General features: G+C 40.0%; 1 protein-coding gene across 3 annotated transcripts in view; it reads left to right on the forward strand.

Annotated features, from left to right (window-relative positions):
• LRCH1 (leucine rich repeats and calponin homology domain containing 1) overlaps window positions 1–22832 on the forward strand; it is a 213126-nt gene that overhangs the window by 147012 nt on the left and 43282 nt on the right. For all 3 annotated transcript variants that reach the window (XM_081547413.1, XM_081547409.1, XM_081547412.1), the window contains exons 5-13: window positions 1982–2118; window positions 2916–3043; window positions 4566–4629; window positions 8089–8191; window positions 10697–10824; window positions 14862–14929; window positions 16483–16569; window positions 21331–21420; window positions 21520–21556. In XM_081547413.1, the coding sequence (XP_081403539.1) occupies window positions 1982–2118; window positions 2916–3043; window positions 4566–4629; window positions 8089–8191; window positions 10697–10824; window positions 14862–14929; window positions 16483–16569; window positions 21331–21420; window positions 21520–21556 (842 nt within the window). The remainder of the gene's footprint in view (window positions 1–1981; window positions 2119–2915; window positions 3044–4565; window positions 4630–8088; window positions 8192–10696; window positions 10825–14861; window positions 14930–16482; window positions 16570–21330; window positions 21421–21519; window positions 21557–22832) is intronic.

Below are 22832 nucleotides of genomic sequence, written 5' to 3' on the forward strand. Positions count from 1 at the left end.
ATTTACAGAACGGAAATAAACTCACAGACATAAAAAGAAACCTACGGTTACTAGAGGGGAACGGGGGAGGGATTAATCAGGAGTTTGGTACTAGCAGATACACACTGCTGCTGCTGCTGCTGCTGCTAAGTCGCGTCAGTCGTGTCCGACTCTGTGCGACCCCATAGACGGCAGCCCACCAGGCTCCCCCGACACACTACTATGTATAAAGTAGATAAACAACAAAGCCCTGCTCTATAGCACAGGGAACTATATTCAATATCTTGTAATAATAAGGGAAATAATAAGGGAAAAGAGTCTGAGAAAATGTATATATATATATATATATATAGTAGTCGTTGAGTCACTAAGTCGTGTCTGACTCTATAAGCCCAGGGACTGCAGCTCGTCAGCCTCCACTGTCCTCCACCATCTCCCAGAGTTTGCTCAGATTCATGTCCGTTGAGTCCGCGATGCTATCTAACCAGTCTGATCCTCTGCTGCCTCCTTCTCCTTTTGCCTTCAATCTTTCCCAGCATTAGGGTCTTACATATACATACATACGTATGTATAACTGAATCACTTTGCTGTACACCTGAAACTAATACAACGCTGTAAATCAACTATATTCCAATAAAAAAAACATACACACCCTGGGTTTCTCTTATACAACTGCCTGCCTATCATGGACCTGAATTTGGGAGCTGCTAAGCAATGATCCTATTCCACTGTCCTAGCGTTTCAGTCTCATGATTCTTTTCTTTAATACAGAGTAATTCACTAAGGTATGAAACAGGGAATGTCCCTCCACACCCAGAGCAAGTTGACTTCAGAAAAGGGATTGGTTGCTAAGTGAGCCTTTGTTGGTGGAACATGAAGTAGTCTAGCTGAGTAATGTGAAAACCCTCAGGCAGTACAGGGGGAGCAGAGGGATAGTGTTATTAAGAATACTTTCTCAAGGTCACTGCCTTTGGTTCTGCTTCTTCCTATAGTCCCTGACCTTCATCTGCTTGAATATTTGAAAGCACTGCGTATCACCCCTTACCAGATTTCATAACAAACGTGGTGAGGCCCGTTCTGAAATGAACCCTCTGTCGTACAGAGATCTTAGTGATTTGCCCCGTGTCACCCTACATGTCTGGCATTGCTCAGCCTCTTTGCTCTACAGAATATATTTGAGTTCGTTTCTTGCAGCTGCCAATGTCGGTTGGAATGCTTGAAATTACTGAGTGTTTGCTATGCCACTGGGTGGGGATTTTATGCTAAATATAATGTTCTGTCTTGTTTGTGGAGCTACAGAAGACTTCTTTTAAAGCAGTAGAATAAAGCCTAATCAAATCAGAATTACAGGGTCTGTTGCAAAATTCCAAATTTGATAGCATTTACTTTTTAAAGTGGTGTTAAACAATCATGAACATATTTTCTAGTAACTTGTTCTGAAATTCTGCCAACCCACATACACAGAATACATACGGATATGTTGTAATTAGCATGTTATTCATAAGCTAGCAAGCTGTTTGAAAACAGTTAGAAGTTAAAACATAAGCATGTCTTGGTGTGGTGTGGCTTATGTGATTGTTTTGCTGGAAAAAAAAAGCCTTTTTAAACAATAGATGTTGTACATGTATAGCGTTTGCAGCTCTTATCAGAACTAACAATAAATTAAAACTTTTGGGCCCCCAGTGAAAGCTTTGTTCTCTTCTTTAGTAAAATGTTATATTGAGCTGGCCAAAAAGTTTGTTTGGTTATTGAGTATGTTGTTCAATAAAATTCTTGATGAAAGTGAAAAGCATGTCTTTTAGTTTTGCTTAAACCCAAATGAACTTTTTGGTCAATGCAATATAAACATAATGTATATTCTTCATGCAGAACTTGATTTTAATTATGCTAAATGATATATTTCCTGATAAGCAGAAAATTTTTTGAATGTTTAGTCACTTAATCTTGTTGCTTTCTGAGTTTTTTTTCTTTTCTTTTCCTTTTTTTTTTTCTGTTCTTTTAGAACTAGTAGATCTTCCCTTGGTAAAGTTTGACTTTTCCTGCAATAAAGTGCTCGTGATTCCCATTTGTTTTAGAGAGATGAAGCAGCTGCAAGTATTATTGCTTGAGAATAACCCTTTGCAGTCTCCTCCAGCACAGGTGAGGGGTCTCACAGCAAAATTGTTGCTGCTGGGGGCGGGGGGATATGCTATCAATAGCACCTAAGCAACTCTCAGCAGAACCGTTTTTTTTATATTCTGCAGAATTAATGTATGAGACATGATCATAAACAGTCACAACTTTTCAAAAACCGAAACCTGGGGTAAATCTGACTACAATATGTCATCTTCTGTGATATCAGATTGTTTACCAGCATTTGCCTCACTGTTCTGGTCACTGCAACTCCAGAATTATGTTTGATTATTTCACTTATTCAGTTGTATTGATCATTTGTGTGTGCATTTGAAACTTTTTCATGGAGTGCATGGTTTACGAAAGGAGTAATAGAGTCTTTAAAGTTGGCTGAAAAATGGAGTTTGATCATTTTAAAATATGATTGTCAGTTATTTAGAGACAAGATTCAAGCTCAAATGTTAAAACTATGTGAGAACAAAATGAAATGTATATGCTTTCAGAATTGGAACATTTCTAGGTCAGTCATATGACATACATACTTTTTATACTATTTATACATAAATATATTTCTGTTAAAATTTTGCAGTTTAGTGCAAAGAAACTAGAAATTCCCTGAGCACAGTTTCCTATTCAGGTAGAATTTGAAGGAGATGATTGCCTTAAAATCTTACCTGTTTTGGAGATGTCAAGTTTGGTGATCATTGTTGACATATTACTTAAAGTGAAAATGCAAAAACTAAGACATACAGAGTGAGATGTCTGATGTTTGCATTTTGTTTTGTCTTTAAAAAAGGAGCTACTTATTATTAATTTTCCCTTAGATTTGCACCAAGGGCAAAGTGCACATATTCAAGTATCTGAGCATCCAAGCATGCCAGATTAAGACAACAGACTCCCTTTATCTCCACACCATGGAAAGGCCACATTTACACCAGCACGTGGAAGACGGGTGAGTATGACCACCCTCGGCTGGAAGCCCCATTTATAATTTGCTTAGCCCAACACGCTCCCAGTAAATAACCCCCAAAATTCTTTTGTTTCACTCAACCAGTACAGTTTTATACATCAGGGTCTCAGTCACATTTGGAATAAGAAAGGGAAAATTGATAATGTTAATAATATTTTGTCATCTTTCAATCTCATCTACCCTCTCCTAATCAATAATCAGTCCTTCTTGAGTGCTGCCTATGTGTGTGAGCACATGTATATACACATCTGTGTATGTATAGCCTTATAAGTAAGATCTATAATATAAATGTATATATATTTTACTTATCAGTTCTAACAAATGTATCAAACTGAGACATGGTTTTCTGAGTTAATTTTTACTGTGCTTCTGGAACATTGTTAAGAAACAGTGCAGGCTTTATTTTTTTAATTGTCTTTTAAAAATGCATGTGCATAGTTTTTGCCATTTTCTGTTTAGAATGGAAACTTTAGAATCATTTCGTGTGTCCTTGACCATTTTGTGGCATAAATTGGGCCTTGAATTTTCAGAGAACGAAATTCTCACACTGAACACACTTGTAGACATGCAGGTTGTTTTTGAGATGTATTCATTGCAGAAATATTTCCTGAACTTTTTACTAAAAAGTAAATACAGTGACTTAAGATCTCAGCCTACCTTAATGGTACCTTTATATAATGCTTAAAAGAAGTATTCATTATTAACATACTATCAAATTTATTTAGTCACTGGATAAAAGTTTACAGAATTATTGAAAGTTAGGACATTTCATAACATAAGAGGTAAAAGCAACTGACAGATTTTGCTTTTTTATATGCTAGAATTAATAAAATACGAGAATTGTTACGGGCCGCTCAGGTAGAATGTAAATCCATGAAATTCCGGACACAAGGAATTTATTTTGCATTATATTTAGACAGTACAGGGACTTCCCTTGTGGTCCAGTGGTAAGACTCCACTCTTCCAGTGCAGGGGTTGTTGGTTCAATCCCCAGTCAGGGAACTAAGATCTCTTGTGTCACGTGGTGAGGCCAAAAATAAATTAACTAATTAATTAAAGTAAAAAATTGTCCAACAGACCATTTAAGGACCTGATTTTCATTAGGGCCTTGTCTTGGTGGTTGGTGGTTTAGTCGCTAAGTCGTGTCCGACTCTTGCAACCCCGTGGACTGTAGCCCACCAGACTCCTCTGTCCATGGGATTTTCCAGGCAAGAATACTGGAGTGGGTAGCCATTTCCTTCTCCAGGGGATCTTCCCAACCCAGGAATCGAACCTGGGTCTTCTGCATTACAGGCAGATTCTTTACCGACTGAGCTATGAGGGAAGCCCAAGTGGGGCCTTCTCTTAATATCCTTTAATATTCAACTAATTTGTTGCCTTTGGATAATAATAAAAATTTATATAGCAAAGTCATTATTTTAATCTGAGTTGATGTATGTTGTTCTGAACTTTGTCATTTTGATTCTTTTCTAAATGAATTCAATATCAATGGCATATAACCCAGCAAGAAGGATTCCGATTCAGGCGTTGGGAGTGATAACGGAGACAAGCGATTATCTGCCACAGAGGTAAAGTTCGGGATCAGATTCTTTTCCTTCTGTGCCTCTAGGTATATCAACCTGCATTCACTGGACTCTTGGATAAAGTCAATTGCCCGAGAACATGTGATAATGTTTGTGAAAGTTATTTGAAATTTTCCAAGTGTTCTATAAATATTAACTGTCGTTAGCTTTTTCTGCGTCTTTAATATTTTGTAAATGTCTCAAGATAGAGTCCCTGTGTCCTTCCCCTCCTCCCACCCCCCTCACATTGTCTAGAATATTCTTGCATGTTTAATAAATATTATAAAATGACTAAGTGGTGTGCAAGTACCCAGGAAGTACTTTTATAAATATCAGTGTTTGTTTTTAAATGACAGAGTAACTTAGGAAAAAGCTGTTAATATGCCTGCATAAATGTTAAGCAATCAAGTGTACATTGCATTTTACCCACAGGAAATGCATTTTTAAGTAGCCATAATTTTTCCAGCAGTATTTGTTTTTCGGAAATTCTTTGATTGTGTTCTTTTCAGATAATACTGGATAAAAGTTTGGTGATTTGTGAGCTAAGAGGCCTCCCACACTAGAGCTTTGTAAAGTGGTTATAAATAACTCATTTAGAACATTTGTTATATATAGTTTGTTAGGTTCCCAAACTCTTTCACTAATAAATCATTACATGAGGTTTCTTGACCAGCAGAGCTAAGAGGGACAGCTGGGGTAGTGGTGGATGTATCATGATGCCTTCCCTTTTTGAGGGAACTTACTGAGCACGGCTGAGTGACACATGCATACACACACACTGAGTTCTTGTGGTTATTGAATTCTGAAACATTGTAATATTCTTTTAAGGGCTTCCCTGGTGGCTCAGTGATAAAGAATCGCCTGCCAGTGCAGGAGATATGGGTTTGATTCCTGGGTCGGGAAGATCCCCTGGAGAAGGAAATGACCACCCACTCCAGTATTCTTGCCTGGAGAATTCCATGGACAGAGGTGCCTAGTGGGCTACAGTCTATGAGGTCACAAAAGAGTCAAACATGACTTAGACTGGTGGTCCAGTGGTTAAGACTCCGGACTTCCATGGCAGGGTGTGTGGGTTCCATCCCTGGTTCAGGAACTAAGATCCCGCATGCTATGTGGCACGACCAAAACAATAAAATAATAACACGTCTTTTTTGGGCTTCCCCTGTAGCTCAGTTGGTAAAGAATCTGCCTGCAATGCAGGAGGCCTGAGTTTGATCCCTGGGTTGGGAAGATTCCCCTGGAGAAGGAAATGGCAACCCACTCCAGTATCCTTGCTTGGAAAATCACATAGACAGAGGAGCCTGGTGGGCTGCAGTCCATGGGGTCACAAAGCATTGGACACGACTGAGCAACTAACACAATACTCTTTTAAAATGTGATTAGTAGGTCAATTACTCTAAGAAATCTGAATTTTTACTCTTTGTATATATAAATCTAGGAAAATTGCCTTTTCCCTGTTCTCTTTAGGCATTTGAGATTTAATATGTAGCTAAGATATTTAAATTTATTTCCCACAAAATATTTCATAAGGCAGTATATTAAAAATTAGTATATTAATATTTTTCTAATATAGAATATTTCAAAAGGAAGAAGAGTTTATAGGCAGAAAAAGAAGGCCGATATCAATAAAATGAAATTACCCTCATGAGCCTACATGAGTAGTTTACTGTGATTCCCTGAGGGAAAAAATACTCAACACATTGCTTTATAAGTTTTATTTAATTCAACTCCCTTAGCTGTATTAAAAACTCATAAGTCCCCTGAAATAGCCCATTGTTTCAGAAATTACTAACCAAGCTTATTTTCTATTAAATTAAAACAGACTGTGCTTTATCCTTTATCTGTATTCTAAGGATAATTAAGTTCATTAATAAAACATTAAACAAAGAACTTCATTATCCTTTTGTTCCCACTTAGTATAAGTAGGATGCTAATATTCTAAAAGGAGGCCAAAGGTTTATTTTCTCCTTTTTAACTAGATGCATATCTTGGAATTTTGCTAAGTTTTTAAATGGGAGGAGGGTAGAAGGAAGGACTGCAGAAAAGGATTATGTTCAATAGAAAGAAGTGTGCACATTTTCCCTTTGGCTTTTTGTCTTCCTGTTTATTGCACATTGTAGTCTCATTACCTGAGATCACCTCCAAGAAATGTGTGTTTTACACGGATAAAGGTTCTGAATTATTCTATGTAACTCTATTTTCACTTTATTTGGCGAATATGTTATCATCTGTGGTCAGTCAATCTTGCTCCCTAGTTAATATCTCCTTGTGGGGTTCAGAATTCACACCTTATCCACCTCTTTGGCTGTTGCCATTGTCTGATTGATTTCACATTTGTCACTCAGATTGATTTAGCATTTAGTATTTACCCAGTAAAGAATTGGGTAATGAATGAAATGCACGTTTGTTTTCTGCCAGTTTCTGAATAGTTGTGAGTGTGTCCAAAAGTAGACGAACACCGTATGGTACAAGTCACAGCCTTGGGAGTTTAGGAGCACGCCACAGTCACCTGAACCACGCTCTGTGGGGGTTCCTGATCCCTGTGATTGGAAAAGCGTTTCACGAAATAGTGAAGCTAAAAGCCAAGACATAGGAAAATACATGAGGCTTCATATTTCACTTGTGACAGAATCATAGATTATCTGAATAAGCTTCATCAGTTAGTGTGGGAAACAAGACCCCAAGGGAGAACTAAGTCTGATTACCAAATAGAAGCATTATTCTGAAAATTGCACAGAACCCATGTTCCTTTTAAGTACTATATTTAAAGCAGCTTCTTATATATTTAAAACAGCTTCCTCTACCTAAACAGGGGAATAAACTGAAGCTTGATGTTGTGTGTAAGATGCAGTGTAAATCAATGAGATGTTTCAGGGGCTGACTGCCTGCTCTCTGTTTTTGGCCCCATGAAACCTTAATGTACTTTTGGTAAATCAGTATTGTTGTCAGATCTCAGAGCACCATTACTATGACAGCAATCGATTAGACTTAGGGCTAGCTTGGTAGTGGATTTCCAGTAATTTCTTTGTTCTATCAGGTGTTATCCAGTCCTTCTCAGTGTCCTCTTAGATTAGAAAATATCAAATCAGGCACCTGAAAAAATTTCAGATCAAAACATACGTACAGAGAAGTATGTGTGTGTTAGCTTGATGAATTTTGAACAAGTGAGCACGCTCATACAAACAGTTCCTAGTTAGAGAAAGAGAACAGCACCAGCCACCCAGGAAGACCCCCCTTATGCACCCACCCCCCAACGCAAGAGCAGCCACTATCCAGACTTCAAACACCATAGATTAATTTTGCCTGTCTTTGAATTTATATATTAGTGGCATTGTCCTTTGGTCTCTTTTACTCAGTAGTATGTTTGTGAGAATCATGGTACTTTTTTTTGATCACAAAACATTCTCTTAAACCGCCTTGATAACACTTCTCCCTTGAATGAGACAGTGCCTTGTTCCTTTTCAGCCTTCTGATGAAGACACGGTCAGCCTCAATGTGCCAATGTCAAACATCGTGGAAGAAGAACAGATCAAGGAGGACTCCTGCCGTCGCCTTAGCCCAGTTCAAGGTCTGAGAATGAAAGATAGCAGAAAGTGCCTGTTTTTTTTTCAATATTCATTTATTTGGCCGTACTTGTCTTAGTTGCGACCCTGGGGAATCTCCCATCTTTGTTGTGACATATAGGATTTCATTGTGGCATAGAAACTCTTAGTTGTGGCATCAGGATCCATTTCCCCTACCAGGGATTGAACCCTGGACTGCTGCATTGGGGACATGGAGTCTTAGCCACTGACCACTCGGGAAGTCTGGTGAAAGTGCTTGTTTTTAAGTTCCAAATGCTTTGTTTAAAATATGTATAAATATGGCAACAGTAATACAGTAGTTACTGTTTATTGAGCATTTCATATGCACCAGGCACTGGCTAATCTGTGAAGGTGATCTCATTTAAAATTCAAAACTCTGAGATGGATACTCTAAGCACTCTATTCTATAGCTGAGGAAGTTCAGTTCAGTTCAGTCGCTCAGTCGTGTCCTACTCTTTGCGACCCCATGGACTGTAGCACGCCAGGCCTCCCTGTCCTTCACCATCTCCTGGAGTATACTCGAACTCATGTCTATCGAGTCAGTGATGCCATCCAACCATCTCATCCTCTGTTGTCCCCTTCTCCTCCTGCCTTCAATCTTTCCCAGCATCAGGATCTTTTCCAGTGAGTCAGTTCTTCGCATCAGGTAGCCAAAGGATTGGTGCTTCAGCTTCAGCATCAGTCCTTCCAGTGAATATTCAGGACTGATTTCCTTTAGGATTGACTGGCTGGATCTCCTTGCAGTCCAAGGGACTCTCAAGAGTCTTCTCCAACACCACAGTTCAAAAGCATCAATTCTTTGGCACTCAGCTTTCTTTATGGTCCAACTCTTACATCCATACATGACTACTGGAAAAAACATAACTTTGACAAGATGGATGTTTGTCAGCAAAGTAATGTTCTGCTTTTTAATATGCTGTCTAGGTTTGTCATAGCTTTTCTTCCAAGGAGCAAGCATCTTTTAATTTCATGGCTGCAGTCACCATCTGCAGTGATTTGGGAGCTCAAGGAAAGAAAGTCTCTCACTGTTTCCATTGTTTCGCCATCTATTTGCCATGAAGTGATGGGACTGGATGCCACGATCTTAGTTTTTTGAATATTGAGTTTTAAACCAGTTTTTTCACTCTCCTCTTTCACTTTCATCAAGAGGCTGTTTAGTTCCTCTTCACTTTCTGCCATAAGGGTGGTGTCATATGCATATCTGAGGTTATTGATGTTTGTCCCGGCAATCTTGATTCCAGCTTCATCCAGCCCAGCATTTTGCATGATGTACTCTGCATATAAGTTAAATAAGCAGGGTGACAATATACAGGCTTGACATACTCCTTTCCCAATTTGGAACCAGTCTGTTGTTCCGTGTCCAGTTCTAACTGTTCCCTCTATTCTTGAAGTGGCTCTTTTTTGCTGGCTAGAAGTCTTTGGGGTCTTCCCAGGTGGCACTAGTGGTAAAGAACTCACCTGCCAATGCAAGAGACAGAAGACATGGGTTCAATCTCTGGGTGGGGAAGATCTCCTGGAGGAATGCATGGCGACCCACTCCAGTATTCTTGCCTGGAGAATCCCATGGACAGAGGAGCCTGGCGGGCTAGGACTGCATGGGGTCACAAAGAGTCAGAAATGACTGAAGCAACTTAGCAGGCAAGCAGAAATCCTTGAAGGCGATGTGGTCCTACTTGGTTCTTTCCAGCATCCAGAGCAGCTAGAAGAGATCCACCTTTGCTCCTTCCTCCTGTCCTGCAGCATCTAGAACACAGTCCAGTTGGATGAGCTCTGACAGACAGCGCTTTCCCCTCCATATGGCCCTCATCATAGTCACTTTTTGTGTTATGATTTTGCGTCCTTATTTTTGTCCTTTCCCACACTTTCTTACCATGTTCACTAGTTTTTCAAATTCCTAGAATGTTTAGCATTATACCTGCCATTTAGTAGTTGCTCACTAACTATCCTCTGAATTTTGAATTTGAAATACTTACTTGTCACATGTTGCTGGAAGCACAAAAAGCCCACTTTTATATTTTTCTCTTCTCTGTTCCTTAGAAAAAAACTACAGGAGATTTCATTTCTTTCATAAGAAACTAAGCCATAAAGAAGCTGTGACTTTTTAAAATTTTATTATCTGGAGGATAATTGTTTTACAGTGTTGTGTTAGTTCCTGCTGTACAACGAAGTGAATCAGCTATACGTATACATACATCCCCTCCCCCTTGGACCTTCCTCCCACCCCACCCCATCCCACTGCTTTCCATCAAGAGGCCTTGATCATTAGATTTGGGGTTTTCTATTTCTTTTACTTTTATTCCCCTTCTTTCTCTTTTTTTCACCTAGTCCTCACGTCCTATAGGGAAGATAAAACTTGGGTCATCACATACCTCCAGACGAGATCGGGGAGAAGATCGGGAAACTAGACGGTGTATTTTAGAGTCGTCTATGTTTTTCTTCCTCTGTGTATTAAATCATGCTTTGTCTCTTTCTTTGTATTTTCCTAACAGGGGAATTTCATCAGGAATTTCAGCCGGCGCCTTCACTTGTGAGTGACAGTGATAACTCAGGAGAAGAAAGAGACCAGTTTTCCCGCGGAACAGAGGTTCTCCACTCGGAATTTATAAACTACATTAAGGCAAGTTGAGGATCAGCCGTTAACAATTTTTTAACTTCCCGAGTTCTGTTTGGCGCCTTCGAGTTTAAGTTCAAGGTTTCCAATCCATCACCTTCAATCTCAGCTTACTGCCACATTCCTCAGGCCTTTGTACCATCTTCTCAACGCCTCGCATGTCTGTCTGCTGACATTAGGAACTGGTTCCTGCCATCCATACCTATTCGTCTGTGTTTATGTATGATTTTCTTTTGTGTTCGGAAATTACTAAGCTTTCCAGTAGTCGGTGCATCATGTAATCCAGGAAATTTATCAGAATTGCTGTGACCATCCAGTAAAAGCTAAAACAAAGTTTCACGTGCTTTTCAATGTATCCTAGGAAAATGCTTTTCTTGGGAGTGTATTTATAGTAAAAGGAGAAAAAATGAAGACTTTTAAAATCTGGAAATGAATATGTTCCCTTTTTAGGAAGGTTACTCTGAGGTCACTTATTCCTGAACAGGTTTAGTGGCGCTGAGATGTTGAAGGGTTGGATGAAGTCACTAAATTGTCAGACGAACCTTCATCAGAGGAGCGGCAGCAATGAGGGGAAAACCAGCCGTTCACAAAGCTGGCAGTTGAGGTTCCACTTTGTGACATGTTTACGTGCGTTGGTTTGTTCCTGTCAGTGCTTTGGCCTTGGTCATGGCACCCAAGGATTGCGAGGATATTCCTTTTGGTTTAATTCAGATACCTTGTGGGTTGTGGGAGACGGTGGTCTCTGAGTTGCTGTGTTAAAGTCAGGCCTGGGGTGTTTAGGTGCTGGTCTTTATTTCCTGAGGATGGTGTTAGGATGGCTGGGCTCTATCTAAACGAATGTCTCCGAGCATCACCTTCAAGGGAACTGGGAGAAAGACAGCTGAATGGTTCACTGTGGGAAACTCTGGTGTCCTCAAAACAAGCACAGTGATCCGGGCATGTGACGTACATTGGCAGAAAACCTGATTCGTTATTCTGTATATGTAATCCATCAGCTCTTATTTCAAATTATCCCACCCGCACTGCCTCCTCCTGTCCTCTGCCTCCTCCAGTGTGGCTTCAGTGGGGCCTCATCATTGCTTATTTTGATGACAGCAGGAGCCCCCCAGCCCCGCTGAGCATCCAGCATCCCACCCCTGCCAGGCCTTCTCCTAAAGTGACAATCTCAGACTGTGACTCTTCAGCCGGTGGCTCTCACAGGATGCTCCCACACTTGATGCCTGTCTGTCAACTCTGAGACAACTCTGTCACAAAAATGTGGAAAATTGGGCTTTGGTCTTTCTTTTGTGAACAGTTTAAGTTGAGAGTCTAACGGTGGAAGCCCTGAAAGAAAACAATTAAAGTGATAGTAAAAAAAAAAAAAAAAGCATGTGGTTTCATAAAAGCAAATTTCCCTAGATTTAGAGATTTCGGGAGGCACCGGGTCCATGGAAATGGCTGCTGTACAGAATGGGTCCTGTGGGTTGAGTCTAGGGGAACAAAGGTGAGTGTTGAAATCTACCACAAATGTTTCCAGAGTACCCACTCCTGCAGGAGGCTTCTCTTGGCAGGTGGAGAACTCTAACAGTAAAATAAAACCTAAATCTACAATGAAAAGTTGTACACTGAAATTCAGGCCCATTTTAGCCTTGACTTGCATCACTTTTAAAGCGTGAGTGTGTTTGACTGCCATCCAGTGTACTGAATTACTCAGCCCTCGACCATCAAGAGCTCTGTGTTTTATATGATCGTGTCTCCTCTCCTTCACTGAAGTAGCATCTTGTGCTTTTGTAACTACAGTCGATCCTCATTCACTTAGGTCTGTTCTATAGAGTCTCTTCAAACACTGAATTATCTAATCCTGAACTGTTGCTCCCATGGGAAATACAGGGTTAGGTTCCTACGAGCCTCTGGTCACACATTTTGGTACATAACCTGGTTTTACGTGTGTTCCTGCCTCAAGACACCTTATTTAATATGGATTGTTGGTTTGTTAACATCGAACTTGTGGCCAAGAAAGACCCTGTAACTCGTGCAGAACGGAAGCTTACCTAACACAGGTAAAACCTTAAGGTACATCATAGCCTTCTCATGCTTAGGATGATAAGACAGCACTCTGGTACTACGCTAGGGAGCATTTTAAATGCAAAATCACCAAAGAAAAGCATCAAAGTGTGAAAATGTGATACTAAGGAGACTCTGAAAAGGACACTTTTTTACAGTCTGAAAGCTGAAACAAAAAAGCATGGATGACCTCACCTTCTTCAGCCTCAACTGCAGAAGTGTATGTTGGGGTTGGGGGCTCCGGTTTTTCACCAGGCTGTGTGTGTCTGCAAAGTCACCACAAGTATTGATTTTGGGGTGACAAATAGATTTCAGATAGCAGATAAATTCATAAATACCAAATGAGTGAATAATGTCTATGGACTGTGTAGCCATCTAACTTAGCAAAAGTAACCCAGAATGCCCCTATTTTGTGTACTGAAATAGATGTTTTATACATTTTTTTGTTTTACATTGGCTACTTTTTATTGTGAAACTGAAACTTAGAAGGAAATACCCATGGCTCCTATAGTTGAAACCCAATAGAAAGAGATAAGAACATGTTTTCTTGGTTATTTCTGGTTGTATATTTTCACCCATAAATTTCACTATCACTTGGATAGAGGTGCAGTAATTTATGTATTGATTTTTACTATGCACAAAATGTGTAATCAATATAGAAAAATTCTAAGTGTTTTTCTTTTTTTTAAAAAAAAAAGAGTCAGTGTTTTTCAAGCCAGAGGTTGACATCAAGAAGCTAGATCTCTCCTTAGAAGAAGACTTGTTCTCCATGACACATCTGGAGAGTTGGCTGGGCCTGAGTTAGTTAATAATGTGTCAGAACTTTGATGCAGAAAACAATCCTTCTGTCTGTTGTATCTTGCTTGCTAGGGGAATGTTCCCACTTTCAGGGATGGCTTCCGTTTTAGCTGTCAGCTGAGTTAAAGCAGCATTTCTCTGTGTTGGAGATCAAAGTGGAGAACAACGCATGGAAGTTCCAACAGTGGGACAGGCCTTTCTAAATACTCCTACCAGAGCGCTTCTTTGGAATCATAGGGAGGGATGCATTTCAGTGAAATCTGGATGTTTTACACATGAAAACCATCAGGTGCAATTTGAGGCATTTTCTGTCATTAAGTCTTTTATGCTTCCCTTTTTCCTAATAGCACATGCAAGCATGTGTGTACACGCACGTGCACACACACACGGTCCTCACAAACAGTAGAATGCACATTTCCATGCAACTGACAAGCTCAGTGGAGGAATCTGTCAACATCAGGAGGTGCTAAGAAGGCAATGAGAAATGGAGTTAAGCTTTGCATTTCTGACTCTTAAGTTGTGATCCGGAGCCAGGTTCTCTTTTTCCTTTTTTCAAATTTTAATTTTTTGTTGTTGTTATTGTTGTGTCGCTAAGTTGTGTCTGACTCTGCGACCCCATGGACTGCAGCACACCAGGCTTCCATGTCTTTTATTTTTAATTGTGGTAAAATGTATATGACCTAAAACTTACCATCTCAGCCATTTTTAAAGTGTACAGTTCAGTGGTAAGTATACTCACCTTGTTGTGTAACCATCCCCACCATCCATCTCCAGAGTTCTTTTCATCTTGTAAAGCGGAAGCTCTACCCATTAAACAGTAACTTCCCAATCTCTCTCCCCTCTCCTCTGGCAACTACCATTCTACCTTCTGTCTTTATGAATTCGACTATTCTAGGGACCTCACATATGTGAAATCATACAGTGTTTTTCTTTTCGTGATTGATTCATTTCACTTAGCATGATGTCCTTAGGGACATCTATGTTGTAACATGTATCACAATTTCCTACCTTCTGAAGGCTGGACGATATTCTGTTGTATGTCTAGACCACATTTTCTCCATTCATCCATCCGCGGCCACTTGGGTTGTTTCCACTTTTTGGCTGTTGTGAGTAGTGCTGCCGTGAGCATGGACGGAGGCAGGTTCAGACTGTTGGCTGCCACAGCCAGTGGCTCTCAGAAGACCCATGTGTTCTGTCCGCAGGAAAGGACTGAGGCCTGCGAAGAGCTGTTACGGATAGAAGAGGACGCACACTGGCCGTCCGAGGGGACGTGAGTACCCAGGGCTGGTGCCTGTCTCACATGCAACAGCAGCTCTGTCCTGATAGAATCATGGTCCGCTTCTCTTTGGGCAAGCTGATAGTCCTGTCCAAGGATACTGATCAGAAGGTGCAGGTTATCCGCTGGTGCTTATTGTCATAGTATTGGGACCACACAGTGTAGGTCATACCTCTTCCTTGGCTGTGAGTTTTGTCTGATTTGAGGCTGTGGATAGAATGTGATTCAGGAAATGAGATAGAATTTCTGGACTGAAGATATCAGCTTACTTTCCTTTGTCTGAACCAACCAACAGCTGGACCTAAAATGATACATGGTCCTGTTCCCAGTTCTTTCCTCAGAGTCCTCAAGGCCTGAGAAAACCATATACTTCTGAGGTCTTGGTCTTAAGTCTAATAGTTGCATTAGCTAATGTTTATTAAATACCACATGCCAGGCACTGTCCTAAGTACATCACAGGTCGTAACTCATTTCCTCTTTACAACAATCCTATGGGATAAGTTATGTTTATATCCCTCATTTTGCCAATGACAAAACTGAGGCACAGGGAGACTGATCTTTTTGCCCCAGGCTTACAGAGGGCTAGGATTGAACCCAAGGAATCTTGCACCAGATGGACATCCCTTCCAGTCTATTGCATACAAAGATTTACTTGGCCAGCTTTACGCAGGAGGGCATGAGTGATCTGTCAAGACACTGAACCTTTTCCAGGGGGTTGAGTTTGGACCATATGGCATAGGGAAGATTTTTGGTTCCCAGGATTTTGTTTTTCACGATCCAGCATATAGGCCTGGACCTTCCATCAAACTTTATGAGGGTTTTCCCCTTAGTGAGAATTTACTCCATCATTCAAAGTTTCTCCACTTATAGAGAGACATTGGCTTATGTTCTGTAGTGGAAAGCAATAACCGTGATCAAATCTCTCTTGCCTTTTAAAAATATTGCAGAGTTCCTTTCAAATTACTGTCTAGTACAGCCAGCTAATCATTGGATATGCTGAGAAGGAGGACTAGCTTGATTATAGAATCATGGAATTATAGGGAAGTGGATTTTATAGAGAAAGAGTTTTTAGACTATGTAAATCTTTAGAAACCCCATTTTCAATCTTATATCTATTGTTCCCAACTCTGCCTGTGAATCAGTATCATCTGTAGACCTTAATAAAATGTTCACGCCCTAGAGAACCTGCTTGGGAGTATCAGACATGGCATTTTTTTTTAAGCACCTTAGATGATTTTACTGCTTAAAGAGCCTGTACTGAGAACCACTCAGCTTGTCCATTGCCCTCATGTTACGGTTGAGCAGGGGGGGGGCCAGGGTCATTGAGACTTTGAATGATGTGTTTTACAGCCAAGCTGGCTCACCCAACCCCAGTAACTCTGGAAGCCCACTCCACAGAGTTCTGACACATCTCCATTAAAATGCTGAGTTTGTCAAAATCATTTTTGTCATGTTAGGTGGATTTTTGTAAGTGTGCTGTTAAGAACCCAGGTGCTATTCATGATCTAGTGGTCATTTTCAGTCTCACGCTTCGTTTCATGCTGCAGAATAAGTGCATCCAAAGACCAGGACATCAATATAGCAATGATTGAACAGCTGAGAGAAGCGGTGGATTTGCTGCAAGACCCCAACAGGTATGTGTGTCTTTCCTTGGCCCAGGTTCCATGGGTCCATGATGTACACTAATTTATTGAGTGCATTATCTCAATTTTTTAAGTATCTGTACACACAGTATGGGCTCACCACTAACCACTGAAAAGAAAAGTCAGTTTTAACTGTCTGCTTTCCCAAGATGCATAAATAAAAGAGTCAAACTTCTGGAGGGACTGAGATCAATTACCCCTTGTTCATGGTTTCTTGAAATTCATTCATCCTTCATGCAATTCATAGGGTGATTTTTGTATAATGCTTAGGCAACAGAAATAGTAAAAAAGTGCACATTTTATATCAATGAAGTTTAAACCCCTGGAATATAGAAATATAAGATTTTATAAAAAGGGAAAGTATTAATTTATGAAGTGCTACCATATTTATTTCTTTTTAAAAATTTTTATTGAAGTATAGTTGATTTACAATGTTGTGTTTAATTTCTGCTGTATAGCAAAGTGACTCATCCATACATATGGCGCCAAGTGTATGTTAACTAAATTGTATATTTCCAAAGATTTGGGTGATAATTTTTTAATTGAATTAGTCATTATCAATAATAGGCACTATATGCAGTCAGTATAGTTTTTTATTTTTTAGCTGAAGATAATAGAATGCCCATGGACAAAATATTTTTCAGTAAGGCAGTATACCTGGTGTCAGGTGATAACTACTGTATTGATGGAGAAATAGATCCAAAGGTTATCCCTGATAAACTATTCAGGGTTTGTGGGGATTTAAATGTGAAGATGATGTGGTCTTGTAATATGGTGGGTGTGGAAATCACACCAGGTTCTGGGAATTTTGAAAAGAGTTATTAGTGAGTCCCAGAGTGCCAGGGAGAGTACAACACTACTGTTGCCTGGCTCTGAAGGAATACTCGCAGGTCGGGCTGAGCATGGCTGGAAATCTTCAGCAATTGATTTGAAAAGCATTTCGATTCTGCCGACATTAGTTGAGTGCTTAGAGCATGGAAAGATGTACAGTGTGCACCTTGGGGGATATAAGGATGAACAAGACACAGCTCTTCCTTCTAAGAACTTAAACAATCACAACAGTCGCTGCCTTGAGTAGTGATTTATAAGTGTAATGAATTTAAGGGCTTAAAGTGAAGGAAAAAAGTGATAGAGTGAATGCCTGACTCTGGATGGAAAAGGGGAGGTGACTCAGCCAGCCTTCTGAAGGTTAGAGTATTTTACCTGGCCCTTTAACAGCTAGCACTTTCAAGGAGCAAGCGAATTCTGGACTGAATTAAAAGCTCATGCAAACGCCTGGAGGTCAAGAAGAGTGGAGCAAGCTTGGAAAATCTCAAGCAGAAAAGGTGATCTCCCATGCTGGCTGTGCTTCAGGATCATTTGTAGAAGTTTTAAAACACAGATACTCTGCCTGACACTGCCAGTGGTGCTGAGGGTCTGGCCATTTTCATTTTTTAAAAAGTTCTGCCGGTGCTTCTGATGTGCAGCCAGGAGTGGGACTTCCCAGAGGAGCTGTTTGCAGTGATGCAGGTGTGACTTCAAATTCGGTGTTGAGGAGCTGAGACTTTATTTCATATGTAGAAGGAGGCAACGATGGCTTTAAAATGTGATTATTTGTGTTCATTCTCCCTCATGTTTGGCTCAGAGTCTGGCTTATTTGTAAGCACCTAACCAAGGTGTGTTCCTTAAAAAGCTGAGTTTCGCATTTCTAAATCAGAGTAGTCAGTGAGAAAGTAGGAAACAGGGAGAAGAGAGCTTCTGTTTGTGTGTGTGTGTGAGAGAGAGATTGAGAGAGAGAGGACAGAGAGAGAGAGTAATTATATGGAGTGAGGAAATAGTATGGCTGGAGGAGAACATACCTTAGTCAACTAGGCACTGGTTGCAATCCCAGTTCTAACACCGGTTAATCTGGGTGGGTTATATGAGTTCTCTGTACCCCAGTTTTCTCATCTATAAGATGGGCTGTAAGTACTTGTCTTTTACTGTTGTGAGGATTTGAAATAATAAATAAACTGCTGGTGGAAAGGTTCACTGGCAGAACCATTCTCCAGAAAGCATCCTTGTAGTTTGTAGCCATAGCCTAAAAATAGACATAAAGCATTTGAATTAATTCCAAAAATGTATCCTAAGAGACAAAGAGATATGAACAGCAATTGTGAGGGGGGAGAGGTGTTTTTCATAGCAAATATTTGGAAAAAAGGCAGTGATCTAACAGTTTGGAGATACTTAAATTTTGGTCCTTAATAAGATGAAATGTGTGACCAATACATGTTTTTAAACTTTCCATCGTCTTTTAGGTTGTTTGATCCCAATGATATAAATAGAACTAGTGGAGAGTGAAAGTCGCTCAGTTGTGTCTGCCTCTTTGCGACCCCATGGACTATACAATCCATGAGATTCTCCAGGCTGAAATACTGGAGTGGGTAGCCTGTCCCTTCTCCAGGGAATCTTCCCAACCCAGGGATCGAACCCAGGTCTCCCGCATTGCAGGCAGATTCTTTACCAGCTGAGCCACCAGGGAAGCCGAAGAATATTGAAGAGGTTAGCCTATCCCTTATCCAGCGGATCTTCCCGACCCAGGAATCAAACCAGGGTCTCCTGCACTGCGTTGCAAGTGGTTTCTTTACCAGCTGAGCTACCAGGGAAGCCCCAGGTCCCACTAACAATTAAAACTAGAAACAAATATATCAAGATGGAATTTTGCTGTGAGTGTTTCTAAATTACAGTTTTTATATATACTTTTAAACATTGTGGATACACAGTAGTAGATACTGTGGTAGTTCTTTGTGATTGTTTGAAGTGAGAGTGAGGATGGAGGGAAACAGTCCAAGGTGTTTTAGCCCTGACCCCTCCTGTCTCCATCTGAGATGGGGAACCATGGGGCATAGCCACTTTGAGGAGGAGGGTATTGGGGTCAGTTTAGGACCTGCTACATAGAATCCAAGGTGGAAGTGTGATAGTGTCCATTCAGCTGCTAGATGTTTAGGTCTGGGGCTTCAAGACTTAGACCTAAAAGTTACTTTCAGGGACTTCCCTGGTGGTTCAGTGGTTAAGACTCCAGCTCTCAAGGCAGGGGCCAGGGTTAGATCCCTGGTCAGAGAACTGGATCCCACATGCTGCAACTTAGACTCAGTGTAGCCAATTAAATTTTAAAAGTATATAAAGTACAATAAAAGTTACTTTCTTAAGGTATGTTGTAATTTTAGGAGTATTATAAATGGATGGAGTTCCCAAGGATGAGCCTATCAATGGAAAAGGAATTTGAGTCCAAGATAGAGCCTTGAAGACGTGATGTGACAGAGAAGACCCCAACTTGGGCTCAAACTTTATATTGTTTTAATATTTCTGCCTTCTTACACTTTGTATCACTTTTCCAGTAAACTTTGCTTACAAATTCGAGATGAATACGTGAGCCCCAAAGTGAAAAAGAACAACTTTGTTTGGTGGAAATAGCAGTGGGCAGGGAATGTGGGACTGGAACCCAGAATAAGATGGGGTGACCTGGCGGGTGTGGCTCCCCACTCTGGGCCTCCATTGCGTCATCCTTCATGAGAAGTGGGGTGAACTGAGGATCTGAAGATACAGCTCCAGCTTGGAGAGGTCTGAGGCAATAAGTTGCCAAGGATGTCAAGCCAGTCTGCATTGTTGGTGGGTGTGGAGGAAAACAGCCTTGAGTAACCTTCCCAGGGATAGTTGATTTGCATCTTTGTGGATTGTTATTTTAAAATTATATTATGTTGTAAAACTTTTTATGGATTTGACCTCCTCCCTAAAGTAATCGACTGCTTTGGCTGCTGTAGATCTTTGTTGTGCGTCCTGAAATAGATATTCTACTACCGCAGTTCTAACTTGATAATAACGTGTCTGTGAGCCAGTGTAATAGGGATAAAGAAAGAGCCCTGTTTTTGCTTCTGATAAAGAGAGGGCACTTCAAGAGGTCACTTATTTCTAGCTGCTTGAATAATAGTCATAAAAAGTTTATATACACATTAAGATTTCCCTTTATCTCATTTCCTAGATCCAGATTGCTTTGTTTATTTTAATCAAGTCACTGATTATGGGATTAAATTTTAGAGCTTTAGTTTTCATGCAACCTTAACATCAAAAAATTTAGTTGAATATTGCTTTCCTGTTTTGCCTTTGTTGATTCTTCTCTCAAGGATTTCTGATTGTTGGTTAGATATCATTTTCAATAGGATTGTATACGATGAATGCATACCCACCTTTTAAAATAGCTTTGAAACTTTTATATGACTTTTAGAAATTCCTGGTTTTATAGATCTTAAAAAAAATTCAACTCTTAAAATTACAGAAACTCAGAACTGTAAGACAATTTCAGAGATAAAATGCATATCTCAAATTGCTTATGAAATTTTTTATTTTAATATTCCTATTAAACAAATGCCTTTGGTACATATACTGTAATATAGTGTAAGTATAGTATAGTAGAAAGAAACTTTACTTGTTTCTACAAACTAATAAAATTCTTAATAAAATTTAGTGTGTGCTACCTATTACTCTTGTGACCATATCAGAAATTGCTATTGTATTTCAAACAAGTTGTATTTTGATATCAAAGCAGATTGAAAATCATATTATATTTAAAAATATATATATAGTCATGATGAGGAAACTATAGTTTGAAATTTCTACCGTAAACCTTTTATTACTCAATTCTAATGATAAACACAACTTTTAAGTATACGACTAAAAGCAGTAGGATTTATTAAAGTTTGGTAATTTGGTAACACTTTTTTTACCCCTACTCTTTAGATTAAGCACAGATATTACAGAGAGAAGCGTTGTAAACTTTTATCCTGTGGACCCAGCAGATGACTTGGAATTGCAAGACTCTGCCCTAAAGTATGTTGACCTTTCTATAACAGTATACTTTCTCTTTTTGCATTGAAATATTTTGGCTTTAAATTAAATTTAAATCTTTTTATTCTGTAATTCCTACAGTGGCCAAATACAGTTGGAGACGTCTCCAGAATGTGAGGTAAGGCTGCTCTTGGATAAACCAGAGTTCTGGTGCAGTATTCTGCCACAGTGGAGTGGCTACCGTATTCTATCAAGATGTATCATGGGGTAGAACATTCATTATAACACTCTGGCCACCTGATGCAAAGAGCTGACTCATTGGAAAAGATCTTGATGCTCGGAAAGATTAAGGGTAGGGAGAGAAGGGGGCAACAGAGGATGAGATGGTTGGATGGCATCACCGACTCAATGGACATGAGTTTGAGCAAACTCCAGGAGACAGTGAAGGACAGGGAAGCCTGGTGTGCTGCAGTCCTTGGGGTCACAAAGAGTCAGACACGACTGAGCGACTGAACAAGAACTTTCATTAGTGAGATCAATATTCATTAGTGAGATCAATATTCAAATTTGTTCAAGATCTGTTTTTCAAATTTTTTATACTTTTAGCTTCTTTTAGCTTCAACTCTCAGAGTTTACTGTTTCCACTGAATTCTCTAAATTTTTATGTCAGATAGTTGTAAGTCAGGCCATGGCAAATAAGACCCACAGGGAAACCTGGGTCTGTCAGAAACTGGAGGTAGGACCAGCCAGTGCAAGCAGCCTATGAACTGACCAGCTGAACGTAAACTAGGAAAGACTTGAAAGATAAGGGTAAGTGATTTGGGAAATGTCTAGGAGTGTTAAGAGACTAGCAAAGATAAACTGATGGGGGAATTTGGGGACAGGGTAAGGGTAGGTTAGGTAGCTATGTAGGGTAAAATTCAGGTGGCTGCAGAGAAACCAGTTTTGACATAAAACTAGGGATAAGATTGGAAGGTCCCAAACAAAGAAGGGGAGAGAGAGAGAGGTCTGAGTCAGTGACACGGGAGTAAAACATCAGTTACAACCTGTTTCATTCCTTCTTACTGAATGGGTTTAGGATGGCTAATTTCAATACAGCCAACTTATGTTCCTTGAGGTATCTGAACAGGTACCGTAGTAAAGCAGTTTCACGCTCTTCACTAGCTAAGTCTTTATGTTAAATAAGAAGGAAAAGACCTATAGTTTAAAAACCCGTCTTCCTAGAGAGTATGGTTTCATAGTTGAGTATAATGATTTGGAATTACATTGAGTTTTCTTTCCATCTCGGAGGCTTGCTGACTATGGACTCCTGTGGACTACCTCTCTAACTTTTCCTTGATTTTCTGTAAGTTAGGATCCATCTTATAACCCAGGACACCTAACTTGAGCTGTGACTGTCCCTCCGCCCTGTCCTTGGAGTCCGTGCATTCCCTCCTCCCCGAGTGGAGGGTCAC

This window comes from Giraffa tippelskirchi, chromosome 12 (assembly GCF_054371585.1).
Source record: "Giraffa tippelskirchi isolate mGirTip1 chromosome 12, T2T-mGirTip1v1.2.pri, whole genome shotgun sequence".
Taxonomy (NCBI): Eukaryota; Metazoa; Chordata; class Mammalia; order Artiodactyla; family Giraffidae; genus Giraffa; species Giraffa tippelskirchi.